We start from the raw sequence: 17,059 nt of genomic DNA on the forward strand, positions 1-17,059 counted from the left end.
CTGCTTCTCACCCCTGCTGTGTTTTTGCTGGGACTTTTCTAAATGTTGTTGTCTCAGCAACAACATAAATCTCATCACATTGCTGTTGTGTGTGAGATCTCCATTAATTAATAACATAGCTCTCAATTTCCAAGATAGAATTTGCATTAAAAATGTACATGATGCAAAGAGACTTTTTAAAAATGTTTTTGCTCTACTGTACGTGTGCTCCATATATCGTGGCATTCTCACCGGCTTTAAATCTGCCTCAGTCTGAGGACACAATTAGCTGTATGCCAAACGTTTTTCTAAATAAGACGCACAATTTATATCTTGATGTTTTTGTTTGTGTGGGGTGGCAGATGGGGGGGTGAGGGAGGAAATGAAAAGGAAGTGAAAACTACATTACAAGTAAATCAGGCTCGTTATTACTGTTTAACATTGATATTGTGGTAGTAACTAAAGGCCCCAGTTAGGATCAGGGCCTTGTTGTGCTGGGCTCTGAGCAGTGCAAAGGTAGACGTGGTTCCTCCCCTTGCAATCGCATTTAAGACAAGACACAAAGAAATAAGCATAACAAACAATAGGAATGGAGGAGGAGAGTAACAATACCAAGATCACCTGGTTAGACAGGCTAGCAATGTGCACAACTTGATGGTTCTTGAATTATTTGGGGGATGAGCTTATTCCAGAGCTAAATATGGAGGTGAAGTTGTAGTATGTTTGGAGTCCTGGGGCTGAGTTGCCTTGCTACTTCTAATTACTTCCTATAGCCTGTGTGGTTAGGAGATGGGAAGGAGCTGCCTGGGGCCTTGTATCCTATGTGAGGGAGAATTGGAAATCCTGGTCTGAGGAAACACTGATGGGCCCATTCTTTCAGCTCCCACCAGCAAAAGTCCTCTCACCAGGCCTACCTCATAGCACATATGCCTGGGGCGCCAAATATGAAGGGGCGGCACTCCGACTCCCCCCCCACCCCCCTCGGTGGCACTTCGGCGGCAGCTTTTTCTGTTTTCTTCAGCGGCAGTTAGGCGGCAGCTTTTTCATTTCTTCTTCTTCGGCGGCAGTTGGTGGCAGTTTTTTCATTTTTTCTTCTTCGGTGGTGCTGCTGCTGCTTTTTTTTTTTTCCCTTTACCTCGCCGCTTGGGGCGGCAAAAAAGGTAGAGCCAGCCCTGGCTGAGAAGTAAGAATTAGCTAAAGGAGATGGATTTAGAGATCAGCACAGTTCACGAAGATTAAAAAGAAGAAAAAACCCTCTTTGTCTGAATTAATTATTTTCAGGCTGCTTTTTATAGACTAGTTTTTCAGAAGTCATCTGTGAAGGTTGGCATAAAGAATTTTTAAAGGTAACTAAATGGGATGGAGGCAAGGTTTAAAATCATCTACGGGGCTGTTGCAGGGGATATTAAATATTGATTTATCTTGGGGTAAGACTCATACTAAAGGCTTGCAGTAAGATCAGTTCATCTGGAATACAAACTGTATAGCTGTATTTAGTACAATGGCAACATGACTGGAAGTGCAGGGGTGAGCATTTAATCTAAATCAGTTGGCTCTCCAAAGGTTCAAATGAAAAAAACTAGCATTTCAAACTGAACTTTTCCTAAATGTTTCATGCTGTTTACATTAAAAATTGTCTCATTCAGTCAGTCCATGCTGTATCGTAACCCACACCTCTGTGTCATGTTGCAAATAACAAAAATCCACATTTCAAGACTGTTCCAAATTTTAAGTTTTAATACCCCAAACCCTCCTGCAAACCTGATGCAAATCATTCAAGTAATCTGGCATGTAACACTGTAAGCAATTTTCTGCTACTTGCCACTGCCTTTGGCCAAGCTTTTAGTCATAAATTTGGCACAGATTGGACTTAACCAATGAAAACTGATTATGTTCCCATTTCAGACATAAATAGTTGCCAGCTAGTGGTATTGGTTAATAGATTTTTTCAGTCTGTATAAATGTGCATATGACCATAGCAGGAGATCCCTTTGTCCAAGAGTGACATCAAAACAGTAGTTCTCAGATAATTATAATGTTATATTTGCTTTTGTTTGTGTTGTTTTCTTTAAACATATTTATTTGATGGTTGCACAGGCTTGAATGTTCCATGACTGAAAAAAACAGTAAATATATTTATATGAGAGGCAGTGTGGTGTAGTTGATGGAGTACTGGACAAGGACTCAGGACACCTAGGTTCAATTCTCAGCTCTGCCTCTGGGCTGCAGAATGGCCTAAGGTTAGTACCTTCTTGAGTCTGTGCCTCAGTTATCCATCTGTAAAATGGGGTTAATGATACTGACCTACTTTGTAAAGCACTTTGAGGACTACTGATGAAGAACTAGGTATTATCGTTATACTCAAAAGCAAAAAAGAAATATCCCTTATTACAGGGGTTCTCAAACTGGGGGTCGGGATCCCTCAGGGGGTCGTGAGGTTATTACTTGGGGAGTCGCAAGCTGTCAACCTCCACTCCAACCCTGCTTTGTCTTTAGCATTTATAATGGTGTTAAATATATAAAAAAGTGTTTTTAATTTATAAGGGGGGTCGCACTCAAAGGCTTACGATTTGAAAGGGGACACCAGTAAAAAAGTTTGAGAACCACTGCCTTATTACAACCACAGGACAGTCATTCCCTCTGCTACGAAACATGGAAAGAATGGAACTAGCACAAATTCCAGCTAAATATGGCTGGTAAGGGAGTAGAGAAGGCATCATCCCCTGAAACAACAGAGTCCCTTCTCCATGCATATTCTGACCCCAACCCCCGACAGAGTAGCAAATGTCTTCCCCAAGGATGAGGCATTTTATCTCCAGGCAGTGAATCACATAGAATTTCCATGTATATTTTTTGCCTGTGTGTGTGTGATCATTTTGAAATCAAAAGTACAGATATGTGCGTAGGATGTAATACAGCCCTGTGCTGAAGGCCAGCATTCAAGTCGCACCTAAGCCCTCATTATCGGTCTTAAGTGGGACTTAAGGTGGATAGCCCTTGTACTGGTCCCCTTGTCATAAGAGTGAATTTTGCCTCTACAGAGCTAATTTCATACAGCATTTCATAATGTAAATATTTCTTTTTAAAATAATTATATAATGAACAACTGAATTCAGATTAAGGATTTAGTTGCTGTTCGACTTATTTAAGGCCAGATCCAAAGCCCATTGAAGTCAATAGAAAGACTCCCATTGCTGTAGTTAGTTTTGGATCAGGCTGTGCATGTCTTTAAGTTTGTGTGAGTCTTTTCTCCTTTCAGACAGTTTAGGTATAAGTCGTGTTAGTGTTTTAAGCGGAGAGCAGTACTTTTTATATTATACAACCCTTGCATGTTGTGATGAAATTGGACTTCAGAATATAGGTGTGTAGACAAACGTTTAAGGGGACGCAGGACCTATGAGAGTATGATCCAGAAAAATGGAAACTAAGTCAGATGTTTGAAAGGAAAGCATCTTCTTTGTCCTTTTTGGGGGAATGATTGTTTGCTTATTTTTTTGACTTGATAAATTTATACTAATCATTAATGTGCTTTTAGCAATTTTCTCCTCAGGTAGAGATTTTAGAAATGTGATTTACAAGCAACTTAGGCCTGTCTCCTCCAAATTACTCATTACTCATGCTCACCTTTACATACTGTCAGTAGTTCCACTGACTTCAATGAAGGCACTCATGTCTTTAGTCTTGTGCTGTTCTATCCTGGAAGAAAACTAATTCCTATATATACAGGAAGGGCTCCAAACTATTTGGCTTAAAGTTGTTAGAGACCCTCACCTGACTTCATCTTGAAGGGCAGGATGAATAACAAAAAGTAGAAAAAATATCTTTATTAATCACAGATAAACAGAATTACCTCTTTTTAACATAATCTTTTTGTTCTAAGGTACACTATGAGATTGATCTTGCAATGTGTTGAGTATTGTGGCCCTGATTTGGCAAAGCACTTCAGCACATGCTTAATGTTAAGCATGTAAGTAGTCCCACAGAGTTCAGTAAGACTACTCTTGTGCTTAAGTGCTTTGTTGGATCAGGGCCAGAGTGCTCAGCACCCGGCAGGATGATAGCCTATAAGAGGCAGTAGGTGTCTGCAACTTGAGTGTTCTTTTCTTGTTGAATTAAAATTAAAGAAGGGAGCTAGTTGAAGGGTACGTCTATAGCACAGGCATTATGTATCTCATACTTGATGTGCTAACCTTGCACACAGTAATCTTGCCTTCCTGACACAAACAGTAAGCAGCACACTTTCTTGAGGTTGAAATAATCAGAGGCAAACACGGCAGTTATGGGGATACAAGAGGTAAGACACGGCATAATGATGTTACTATCATTGTTTCATTGTCATCCATACTGATTCTTTAGTGATGTGTGTTTTTTCTCTGAGCATAACAAACGATGCCTGAGAATAAACAGAGTAAAATGCTGCAGCAAACACAAAATAAATACTTGAAAAATTAGATAATAAAAATTACAAACCCAGAAAAAATTACCAAATATTAATAGAAACAAACCCTCCACCTACTTGGTCAATGTGCAAACTGTACATAGCAGACAATTTACAATGAAATATGTCTGTATTTTAAAAGTTCGGGTTCAGTTCTGTCTGAGATAACATTAAATAGACCTGAGTTCCTTTTTGCAACCATGCTACATCATTGTTTACTTTAATGCAAATATACTCAGAGACTTTTAATTTAGCAATACTTTTATTCCCTTTTTTTTTATAATAAACATGCCAAATTACACTAACACTTGCAATTATATATATTTTAAAGTTCAGGTTCAATTCTGTTTGAGCTTTTTGCTATGGCTTAGACTATTTTTTTATTTTCAAAATAAATTTGCCTAGTCCTGTTTTTCAACCATTATAATTATTGTCTAAGCAGGAATTCCCAATGTAGGAAAAGTGTATTTATCATACATTGTCCAGTGGTTACTGCATCCTGGAGGCCGTTTTTATTATAGCTTTCCGTCTGATGTTGTATCACATAATGAAAGACCCTATCATAACACAGACACTCACAATAGTAGAATTAAAGTAACTGTAAGAAAATCAAGTCTGAATGTCTGAATGCAGGTATAAAATATTTAATTTTACATATATTTTGTAAATGTACAGTTTATAAGATTACATCATACTGTACTTAAGATGTGTGGCTACTGGCATGTATGTACAATCTAAATTTATGTAAATCTGTCCATTTCCAAACTCCTGTGGAAGGCAGCTAATTTTGCTTTGTGCAGTTGCGGTCTGCAGTATGCCACAGCAAAACTGAAATTGATGACTCCTTTTTTCTCTCCCAGCAAAATTGTTTTTCTTAGCAGAAACTAGAATAGTTTTACTCTTTGTTATATTAATGTGGCTACTTGCTAAAGATGCGTTATCTTGTAGTCCTCTTTAAATATTCAGCCTGGAATACTCACCCAGTACTTTGCTTGAGAGAGAAGCCGAGTCCAGTTGTTTGAGCATAGTAATGGAAATCAAAGTCTCTTGAGTTTTGCCGAACTCTGACTCTAAGAATGACCAAATTTTCAGTGAAATTCAGTCATCGACATATGTGCAAAGTAATAGTATTATTGCCCAATTCAGCAAATCTTATTCTGTGAACTCTATGGAGCGGTTCCAGCCTCTTTCCAGTGAGGGAGCTGCACCCCCCTCATCACAAGGCCCTGACCCCCTCCGTGGCCCCACCCCATGGCCAAGTCAGAGCTGGAAGCTGGAACCAGGCAGCGCAAGGCACTGGCTGCTCACAGCTGGTAAGAGCTGCCTGGGTGCAGTGACCTGGCTCCGGGGCCGGCAGATCCCTGGGGGAGCAGCAACTGCGAAAGGTGGGGCCCAGGAGCCTGTGCCACAGCGGGTCAGTCTGAGCGGGTGGTGTGCCCTGGCAGGTGGGTACATGGGCAGGGGCTGCTCTCAGGCTCCCCAGCCCCTACCTGGGCTTACTTCTCCACTGGTGCTGGAGGTGGGAACCCAGCCAGTAGCTGCCACTCTCTCCACTCTGCCTTCAGAGCTGGGTAGCTGGAGAGCAGCAGCTGCTACAAGGGTGGTATAAGGCAATTTTGAGGTGGCTATAGGCCCCGCAACCCCATTTGTGCCACGCCGGGAATTCTAGTTCACTAGAGGAAAATGGGTTTTCTGCTGCTGTGAGTTAACTGAGTTACTCCAGTAACTGAAGTGGTAAAGGGTTGTGCGGCCATGCTGAAGGTCCTAGGTTTGTACTCTGCTGGTGGGCCATGTAGGACTTGGTACATGGCTATGTTGGACATGTGGCAGCTGAGTTGCCCTCACACACGGATTCATGCCCATTAGCATAGGAAATAAAGTAAAAAGAAGTAGAACAATCCAATTATTTCCTGAAGAATGTGTGCTCAGTATCATATTTTGTTTAAAATAATATGATAGCACATGTATGTGTAGGACTAAAAGAAAATGTGTTTTCTAAATTGATGCATTCATATTCTTTACACTTACAAGTTATATAGGGCTGGCTTACATAATTTATCATTGGTCCATTAAATCCAGTACTGTGCCTCTAGCAGTGGCCAATACTTGAGACTACAGAAGCAAATTAGCCTCCCTCCCACAATGCACCGGGCCAATGATCCACTGATGTTGGGTTGTGAGGGGGGAGCAGCAAGGAGAAGGAGGGAATGTCTACTTGACCCCTGCAAGTGAATAACTTGTACCCTGGAACGGAAGATTCAATAATCTGCATTTTCCCATATGTTATTACAAATGTTATTAATGGCCATAAAATTATTCAGCCCGTTTAAAAACCAGTGACAGGTCAGTCTTTGGGTTCCTTCTGACCTCCAGTGAATTCTACTGTTTTATTATATGGTGTGTTATGTGGTAATTCTTTTTGTTTTATATTTACCAGCTGTTAATTTAATTGATTATTCCTTTATTCTCTGGGATTAATCAGTTTTCATTAATCTAGGCAGAATTCAACAGTTCATTGTTTTTAATAAAAATCCTGTCGCGTTTCAGTTGAACTGTATAATTTTACAGTACAATGCTGTGTGAATGTGTTGCTAAAACAAAGAGTTAATCAGAAAGTGTTCGGATACTGCCATGCATCATGCCTTTGTGCATGAATAAAAAGTTGGAAACCGCATAAAAGCAGTAGTTGGGTCACCACACAACTGGATATGCTTAAGTCTGAACGCTTCATAACTCTAACTACTGGGGAGTTGCAAACTTATAAATAACCTTGCAATTGGTTAAAACCTTATTAAAACCATATGAACAAAGATATAAAACATTTGGTTAAGGGGGTTCAGTAAGTGCAGTAATCCTGTTGAAAGTAATCTAACTGAGGTAGATCCATATTTTAGGAGTGTCTGCGCAAGTGCTGCAATAGTTAAGGATCTGTCTGTCAGTATTTAATAGGTAGGAGGGGAAGGATTAACTCATAAAATCCTGTCTAGATGGAAATATTTGGCTATCTGACTTTTTTTAAAGAATTAACTATATTCTGTGTTATTTTTAAAGGCGACCTGAAAAGCAATAAAATCCAGTAATGCAAAAATATGTGTTGAGTGCCACTAATAACTATGGTATACAGGGACTTCACCTTAACACTCCTTTAATATTTCTTCACTCAGATCTCATGACATCCACCCCAACAATGATGGAGGCTTCCTAGTATTCTCATCCACAGGGCACTTAAAAATCATGAGTCAGACCCTCTAAAATCATGCAATTTGCTTAAAAATCAATTAAAAAAAATAGGACAGTGAGTTGTTGATATTTGTCTTCTGGTTTTTGAACCTATAATGTTCATGTTTCCAAATTTTTTTCCACAGCCACAAAGGCTAGAATCTTAGCTTTCATTATATTAAAAAAAAGTGATATTTGCATATGTTCACCTGACTCCAGGAGCTGGGGCTTTAAGAGACCCAAATATCATGAGACTTGCAATAAAATCATGATGGTTAATAACCCTAGAATCCTACTATCCTGTGATGCCCCAGCATGTGTCATGTTGTCACATTCAGAATAGTGGAAGCCAGCTGAAGCATGCAGCCGGTTAAGCAGGATTAGTCCTTCTTTCAAATGCATTGCTTGTTTTTTCAACAGTATTTTAACACAAAACAATATATTTTAAAAACGGGACTTAATGTTCTCCCTTTCCTCTGAGTAGGGTACATGCTTCCAGTGCAGGTCAGCATGATACATCGGGGCACTATGGGAACGTCTACATGGAGATAAAAGCCTTGCAGCCCAGCCATGGCTGGCCTAGGTCAGCTGACTTAGGCTTGGTGGGTTCGGGCTGTGGGGCTAAAAATTGCTGTATAGATGCTTGGGCTCTGCGAGCCTGAGTCAGCTGAGCTGGGCCACCTGTGGGTTGTTTATCTCCATGTAGATATATCCTGTATTGCAATAGGCACCTGTAGGCTGAGGCAAGGATTCTTTTCTATTCTATATAAGTTCTTATACGACCTTCATTATCATAGTATCTGAGTGCCTTATGGACATCCTGGAAATCTTGAAGGAGAAAACTAAAGTAAGGTTTCAAGTGAGGATATACTATATTGCCCTTTAGTCTGACCACTGGGAGCATTATTGTTAAAGTTACTGGGATTTGGTATTTTATCTTGTCAGATCAACAAAAAGCCACAGACATTTGGAGTTCATTCATCCAACCTGTACAAAAAGTATACTGAAACTTTTAGCAAAATGGCCCAGTTATTAAAATTATTTCTTAGCTTTTCTCTCACGCATGTGCACACACATACACACACTCTAAATCTTTAAATGCCTCTTGCCACAGAGTGATATGATACCTTGTAATTTTAGACATGCAAAATATTCATGAGAAAATATCAAACTTGGTACAAACATTGCCAAAAGTTTGTGAACCTGGGACAGATTTATGGTTCCTATTGAGAAACCGTGAGAAATTCTATGATTTTTCAGTGTTTCCACCTATAACTTGGCCAAAATTGATGGGTTTGGTTAAGTCCTGCTTGGAGTTTGTTCACAACTGGAAATCAAAGCAAAACCACATGAATTAAAACAGGAAAAAGGTTCATATGGATCCCTGTGAACTAATGCCACCAAGTTTTCTCGGAGTTCTACATCTACTGTACTACGTCTTTCAGGGTTTTTTATATTTCTGACTACAAATTGATAGGATAGGATAGTTCCCACCCCCCAAAAATACAAAATTTAGAGATAAGGCTGAAAGTCAATTTGTAATGATTCCTGCTGTGCCAAGATATTGCAAAAGATTCTAAGCAGAGGGTGATTTCACTTTCCAGCCCTAGCTATAAAAAAGTAGGAGGAACTTGGTGGAGGAAGTTTGGGGGAATTTATGCCTTGACCTTTGCAGGATGAAAGGAGGATGGACTTGTGAATTCTCCCAGAACAATGTTTCCTGATTCATAGGCACAATGGAGTGGTGGGTTGGAAGGACAAAGTGTCAGTCTGAGCTCTGAATTGCTTTGTTGTTGTCGGTATAAGTTGCATTCTTAGGAAACTATAAGATTTTGCTGTGGTGTCTGGGGGATTTGTTCTCACAATTCCTATTAGCATTAATAGGGATAGTGTGAATGAATCCCTATAAGTTTTGCTGAAAATTTCCCCTTTGATGTTTTGAACTCAGGTGTTTTTTTTTTTGCTGTTTTTTACATTCCACGGTATGTAAACAGAGTAGACCACAAATAACAAATAAGCCTCTAAAGAATTAGTTGAGACATTCAGTGTGGAATATCCTAATTGTAATGTATTTTGTATGTAAAGACGTGATAATTATTTATAGCGAACTAAAATTGCAACTAAAATACTGTCCTCAGATATATAATAGCCCCTCAGGCATAAGCTCTGTGGCTTCTGTGAATGACCCATATTAATTCAGACTCTAGAAATTGGCTCTTTAAATAAATGTTGGCAACTGCTGCTAAGTTAAACTATTGAAACAAAGAGTATTACATCATTGTCCAGCCATGTCTACTTAAATAAAATGTATTTGTTTGGGAAAAAAAAAATAGAACAAACCCCTTTCACACAAGGATCAGCTGGTATGCCATTTTCCAGTTTCGTCTGAACACACATTTCAGATGTGGAAAATGCTAGCATGTTGAACTAATTTGAGGCATGGGTATAGTCTGATCAGTCTTGGTAATCCAGAAGGGAGGGGTATCCAGTGTATTATTACATTTCGTATATTGTTTTTCAAGAGATGGATGCAATCAGTCATCTCGCATCTGGTTTGAAAAAAACTTGTCTTGCTGGCAAGTAAACTGTTATTTAAGTACACAATCTACTGCACTACTGAAACAGTTTTGCCAAACTTGTCCAAGTATTCTCACAAGCTTAAAGATGGTATAAATATCATTTATAGCAAGTCGTTTACTTCAGACTATATGGAATGCCTTCCTGTTCCCCTGATCTAAGTGTCCCAGTTTACATTATGGCCTTTATTGCTTCTGTTTGATGGAATGATCAGTAAAAATTTAATGACACTATAAAATAATAAAAATGTCATTAATTTACCACGGATCTTGGATGCAGTGGTTGTAAAGTTACATTAATAAACAGAATATTTTTTACAACAAAAAGCATTGTTACGTGGGAACGTATAAATAACACACATAAATTTAAGAGCAATTTTACTGTTAGCACACACATTATTATGGAATAGCCAATAAGTGTATAAAACATAGTATATAAAATTTTATGAAAATATACTGTGCACATCAAAAATTCAGCTTTTATCTAAGTGCAGAGAAAAGCCATTATTGTGTGCTTACTGTTTCATTGCTGTTCTTCCAGAAGATCACAATTTTATATTTGTTTCTAGTAATTTGAAGTTTGCAGCTTTTTTGTAGGAAGGGCCTTGCTTCCGCCACTTCTCGGATGACTAAACCGTCCCTTTACCTTCCACACACGCAGGAAGAATTGATAATCCCTGCCACAGAAATGAGGGAAAAGTTGCTAATTTAATGCAAAGTTAAAAATAATGCCTAAGGGGTTGGCTGGCTTGCTCGGTGACTCTGGAAATAAGGGATAATAATCTAGCAGTCTATCTGTCATCGCTGGGGCTGTTCCATCATTGACTGTGATAACATGTGAATATGATGGATGCCACAGTCTTGTGGCTCGTAACGTTTAACATTCATCAGCTCTCACTAAAGGGGCTTTATCATTTAAATATCTTTATTTAATATGCAACATCTACCTCATACATCATAATTTCAAAGCACTTAGAGAACCAACAGCCCTACAACACAGTGGAACAGACTTTAATTTTTTTTAATAACTTTTATGTTTTTTGCATGTTTGTGACTCACAATGCATAAATAAGTGCCTAATCATGTCACTGAATGAAAATGAAGATTTGGCTGTTGCAAGAAGAATTTTTTCCTTCTACCAATTTTAAAGTAGTGATTAATTTTTACTGTATTTTTAACATACACAAAAACACAGAAGGCCCAAACTGTGCTTGAGAGAGCTTTCAGTTTCAGCAAAAGTCCCTGATCCTGCAAATTTTTAGTTCCATTGACTTCTGTGGGCCTACTCCCATGAGTAAAGATTTACAGGATCAGCTTTGTATGAATATACGGCAGATGATACACAGACAGTATTAAAGGATATTGTCCACCTGTTTAGAGTTCCAAAATTACCTTTTGAAAAGGAGGTAAAAACCACACCCTATCCCCGGCTGGGGATGTAATGGGTATGTGTATTTGTTTGTTAATAAGTATGTGCTTATATATATATATATAAGCACAAACTTATTGTCCACCTGTTTAGAGTTCTAAAATTACCTTTTGAAAAGGAGGTAAAAACCACACCCTATCCCCGGAAGATGCGCCTTAACTAAAAACATACAAACAAATTAGCTCTGTGTGGCTAAGAAGCAAAAATATATATAAACATAGCTTGTGTGGGTGTATATATTTCCGGCTGCACATACGTGTGTGTGGGGGGATGTAATGGGTATGTGTATTTGTTTGTTAATAAGTATGTGCTTATATATATAAGTGTGTGTGTGTACCCCCAAACTTTAAAAATATTTTACAATTTGTACATGTAGATGTTCATTTATGTGGCTATAGGCTATGTAGAATTTATTTTCCTTTAGGACTTGTTTGCACTAGGAAAAAGAGTGGTTTTTTTTAATGTGATAACTAACACAGTTTAAAATCATAATGTAAACAAGGTAAGTTGTGGTTTCACCATATGTTAGCTGGTTGACGTGAAGCCTACTAGGATAAGCCCTAAAGAAAGGAAAAGGTTGGGACCTAAACAGGTTGAGTGTCCCTTTGAATATTAAGTTAATAAAAGCATTTCATATAAGTTTACTAATACCTCATCCAAATAGTGATATTATAAGCATCGCTGTGAAGAATATTTTTCATTGAGAAAAAAAAAATCAGACTAAAAAGGCATTCCAATGTATATATTGAGAAATAATAGCTGTGGTATATTTTCCTATGAATTGAAAACCAGAGGTTATTACTGAATCATAAGTGGACTTCAATTCTTTTAGAAGAAAAGGTATTATTATTGTGTAAGCTTTCTCATCTTACTATTTCTGCCCTTATCATGTAATTTCCCCTTTTCTCCTTCTATGTCAAAATATTGATATTCTTTCAGAAACTTTTTTTTTCTTTTCTTTAACAGAGAATATTTTCTGGTAAAAAATCAAAGAGAATGAATGACTAGAAAGATACTTCAAATGTGCATATTGATATATAGCAGGTTCTGTTGATTTTAATAGTAGAAAGATATTTCTCCTTCTTCTAAACCACACGTAACGATTGTTCTTCCAAGAATACTGCAGATGCCATGTTAACACTCCTTTAGAAAAGGCTTTAATGTAAATATTTGGAAAGAGAAATGGTGTCTGCTAAAGGCTGTTTTTCTTAGTACTGATTTTTGCTTTTATTTTGAGTGCAAATTGTGAAAGTCTAAACTAGCCCCTCAACAATGGAACAAGGAGCACTTGAAAAAAAATCATTCCTATCTGCCAGCAAAGCAGATTCCATTCTGATGGTACAGGACTATTATTAGATTATAGAACATCTTTGGGTATAATGGTTGGCCTTGTATTGTTAGCTTGCCTGTCTCTAAGTCACATTTCCTCTCTGTGTCCCCTCATCAACAGATACATTATATAGGAAAGCTACACTACAAAAACAACTCAGTAGCATGGAGAATGTTACTCCATTATGAAAATGCAAAGCTAACTTGTAAGATGGATGGAAGATCTTAAGAAACTTTTAAAAATGCAATTAGTACCTGAAACTCCTCAGCTGCATGTTGTGGTGGTAAACCCAGTGAATCGGTTTTGTGCTGTGTTTTCTTCCCGTGTAGATTTAAACATATTCCATGATCTGAAGAATCAAAAGGCTTCCTGAACAATTTGGCTGATGGGAATTAATTATAGAAATATAATGATATTCAAAAAATAATCAGATTAGACAGCACAAATGAACTGAGATTGAACAAATGAGGCACAACAGCCATCAAGTAATTGTATGTTTGGTCTTTAAGAACATTTCTAAGTTTCTAAACATTGTGCAGGAGAGAAAACTCATGATGTTTTCTTCTTATGTCTAAAATGCTCAGTACAGAACTAGGTCATTGAACAATAGACTGAACAGCAATCAGCACTCTACTTCTGCATAATGCATTAAGTATAACATGCAGAAACTGTTCGCGGAGCTGAAAGCTGGTATTTCATGTCTGTAAATTCAAGCTGACATGACATTTAATATTGTTTCATAGTAATGAACAACAAGGTTTCATTCATTCACAAGTACAACATAATACCAAGTTTAGTCTGAAGAAGTAACAACAAGGCAAGAGGGAAAACATGTTGTGTTCCTTCAAATGAGAACACTAAATTAATGATAACTACTGAACACTTAGCTACTGATATAGAGTACTACAGAGACTCACATTGTGAAGGAATATTGCACTGTCAATTGTAGTGCTTTTGCCCTGTAGTTCTTTGATTGAAGATTGGGTTAACACATAAAATGCCTCCCTTAGTTTTCATTTTACAGTTCCAGGTCCAGCTTTCCTGTGCAGGTCTCCAGCTCTCAAAGGCTTTGTGTTTTTCTAGGAGCAAGCACCGTCCTGTCTCTTTTTCAATTCCCATTGAGGTTCAGTTGAAATTCCTAGACAAAATAATAGTATCAATTCTGTCATCTACTATTCCTTCTTTGAATACTTGTCTTTGAAAGCCTCTTGCATAAAATTCAGACTTGTGTTTTCTCAGGGGTACAAATGCAAACTTGGATCTTTTAGTGGGAAAAAAAATGCTTTTTCCATTAAATTAGCAGCATGTTTTAATAGGAACTTTTCTTTCAAGTTCTAAATTTTAGTGTCTCTCAAATGTCGATTGTTTTTTTTCCAGTTTAAGTCACAAAGTTTAGTGGAAAGACAAAGTGTGCAGCATAGATCAGCACTGCTTCCTGCCAAAAGTTTTCTGCGGCTGAATGTACCATCATTTATACATTATAAAGGTGCAGTTCAGCCTAATTTGGAAGCTTCTATGTATATTTTCGCATTGAAACCTTAGGGCCTGATTTTCAGAAGTGCGGAACACTCATAATTCCAACTGATATTGATGAGAGCTGTGGGTGCTCAGAACCTATGAAAATGAAGCCCTCAACTTTATGTTCTAAACTATACTTTTAATTAAAACCTGCTCATTTAATTCACTCAAGAAAAGAAAAGAAAAGAAAAGAAAAGAAAAGAAAAGGCATATGTCTGTACATAAACATACACATAGACATAGGACTAGGATATAGGGAGCATTAATAGTATCTCTTGTCTTTTCCAGGAAAGAACACGCTTTGAGAATTTAGGCCCACAATTAACAGGGAAACCCAGTGAAGATGGAAAACTGGGCCCAGGAGTCATTGACCTTACAAGGCCAGAAGATGCAGAGGGTGAGTTGCTGTTATGAATACACTAAACACTGCTTCCTTAATTCCCACAATGTGACATGGAATGGACACATAGCTAAGTGCCTCCCAGTATCTTTAATGGGTGGTGTGCAGCTAAATTCCTGGGCACAAATTTAAAACATTTTGCACGTTTTTATCAGATAGTAACATATACATAGCAAAGGACAGGAAAAAAAACTAAACAAAAATGGTGATACCTTACAATGTATACTCTGAGCCATCCTGAAACACCATTTAAGATATGTCTGCATTGCACACTACGCTTGGGCTTGTGGGACCCAAGTCTGTTGACTTGGTGTTTCCAGGACTGTGCTTGAGCGTCCACACTGCATTGTAAGCCTGGGTTTTTGACTGCTGAAACTGGATTTCACAGCTGTGCTAATGTATCCAGACTGTATTATAGGTTGTTTATTAGCTTCTTCCTTCAATTACCATTTGTTGCTTGTGGTTGGCCACCTAAGTTACATGGAATTGTTTTTGCTCTCTGAATCTTTCTGAACAGGAGAATAATGAATGGAGAATAATCCATAAATTAGTTACAGAAAGACATTTTAGATAAATAATCATTCATGCTAAAATTAATAAAGCTCTCAGGAATCACATGCATTTTCAAAAATACTCTATGATTGTCCATATATTCATAAATGGAGAATTTCTATCTCAGAGGAAATACTGCTATTTTAACATTTGTGTTTCTCCTGAAGGGTGACAAGTTGCAATATCAAAACTATTCGTGGAACAAAAGTTCAGCAAAATTTTTATTCAGACTCAAAATATTTCAACAGTAGCCTACATCCATCTGGGCTGGGAGTGTCTAATGGAAGTTGAAGTTAAGATGACTCATCCAACATGATTCTCTGTGGGCTGGGATCCCTAGTCACACAGCATTTTCCTGATGATCTGCAGTCATGGGAGTCCCATGATGCACCGTGGCAGCTCATCCAGAGGGGAGCCACAGTGCATCATGGAAAATGTAATCCAGCCAGGATACCAAGTCCATAAGGGAGAATGGGGGCATGAAAAACTCAGACTACAAATCCCATGAGACATTGTGGTTGCTCTGACAGATAGTGATGAATGTCACACTGACATAAATATTTTATTTAGATTTTCCCAATGGAAAATTGTTGGTTTTTTTTCAAAATCAGCATTTTCCTGCTAAAAATGTTGATTTTTCTGAAATCATATTTTTCAGTGAAAAATATTGCAACAGAGAATTCATAACCGGCTCTACTCATAAATAAATAAAATGACACCACTAATCATTGTGAACAAATCTTGTCATTTTGAATCCATGAAAATATTAATAAATCAATTTTTTGTTCTCTAGTCAAATAACTCCAGTCCTGTTTTTGACTAGATAACATCACTGCATTATAATTATAAATGTTTTACAATGTACTTTATGAAAACTGAATATTTTTTTTCTAAAAAATTAAGAAATATAAATCTGATAGCTTGCCTCCTTATATCTGGAAGCAATGAATCTTAACCATTAATTCAAAACTCCATTTCATCCATTACATGTTCATATTTCTTGAACAGCATCAAGTCAGTGCCTCCTAATTTCACTCTGTGTAAATGCAGATGATGTACTGGAACTAGTTTTTCTGACGGACTTCTTTCTAGTATTTCCCTGGTTTTGTTCATTTCCCCATATCAACCTTCCTCTCCTTAGCGTGCTTAAGCTGGTGTCTTGAGACACATCCTGGTACTGACAGCCTATCCTGTTATTGGATAGTACAAGAACGAAGTCTTTACATATGTAACTTTTGTGCCAGCTTAAGGACGTGTAACCCCTCCTCCATTTAGAGCTAGTGGGGCAGTTGTGACATGGTGTGTTGCCATGTGGGGAATCTGAATTCATGAAAGGATTCAGGTTACCAGGCTTAGCACTAGCAGCAAATAGATGTCTCTGGAAAGGGGGTGCTGGATGAATCCTTCTGCTGTTCTGTAAAAAAAAAGAGCTGGCAGGAGTTCAAGAGTGAGCTGCTTATTTCCCCTTCTGGCTGTAGAGAAGGTTGAAGTTATAGCAGATATTGCAGTGCTGTGCATAAAAGACATTAAAATACCTCTCAAGTTTTGCCCCTTATCCTTGGCAAGTTATCTAAGGGATGACTCTCCCAGCATGGCATGTCTAAGAGTGGCTCATTGA

General features: G+C 37.9%; 1 protein-coding gene across 18 annotated transcripts in view; it reads left to right on the forward strand.

Moving 5' to 3' along the window:
• The window catches only part of SOX6 (SRY-box transcription factor 6), a 462,971-nt gene that overhangs the window by 404,384 nt on the left and 41,528 nt on the right, over positions 1–17,059 (forward strand). For all 18 annotated transcript variants that reach the window (XM_054026307.1, XM_054026306.1, XM_054026304.1 and 15 more), the window contains one exon: positions 14,778–14,886. In XM_054026307.1, coding sequence (XP_053882282.1) covers positions 14,778–14,886 — 109 coding nt within the window. The remainder of the gene's footprint in view (positions 1–14,777; positions 14,887–17,059) is intronic.

This window comes from Malaclemys terrapin, chromosome 4, assembly GCF_027887155.1.
Source record: "Malaclemys terrapin pileata isolate rMalTer1 chromosome 4, rMalTer1.hap1, whole genome shotgun sequence".
Classification (NCBI taxonomy): Eukaryota; Metazoa; Chordata; order Testudines; family Emydidae; genus Malaclemys; species Malaclemys terrapin.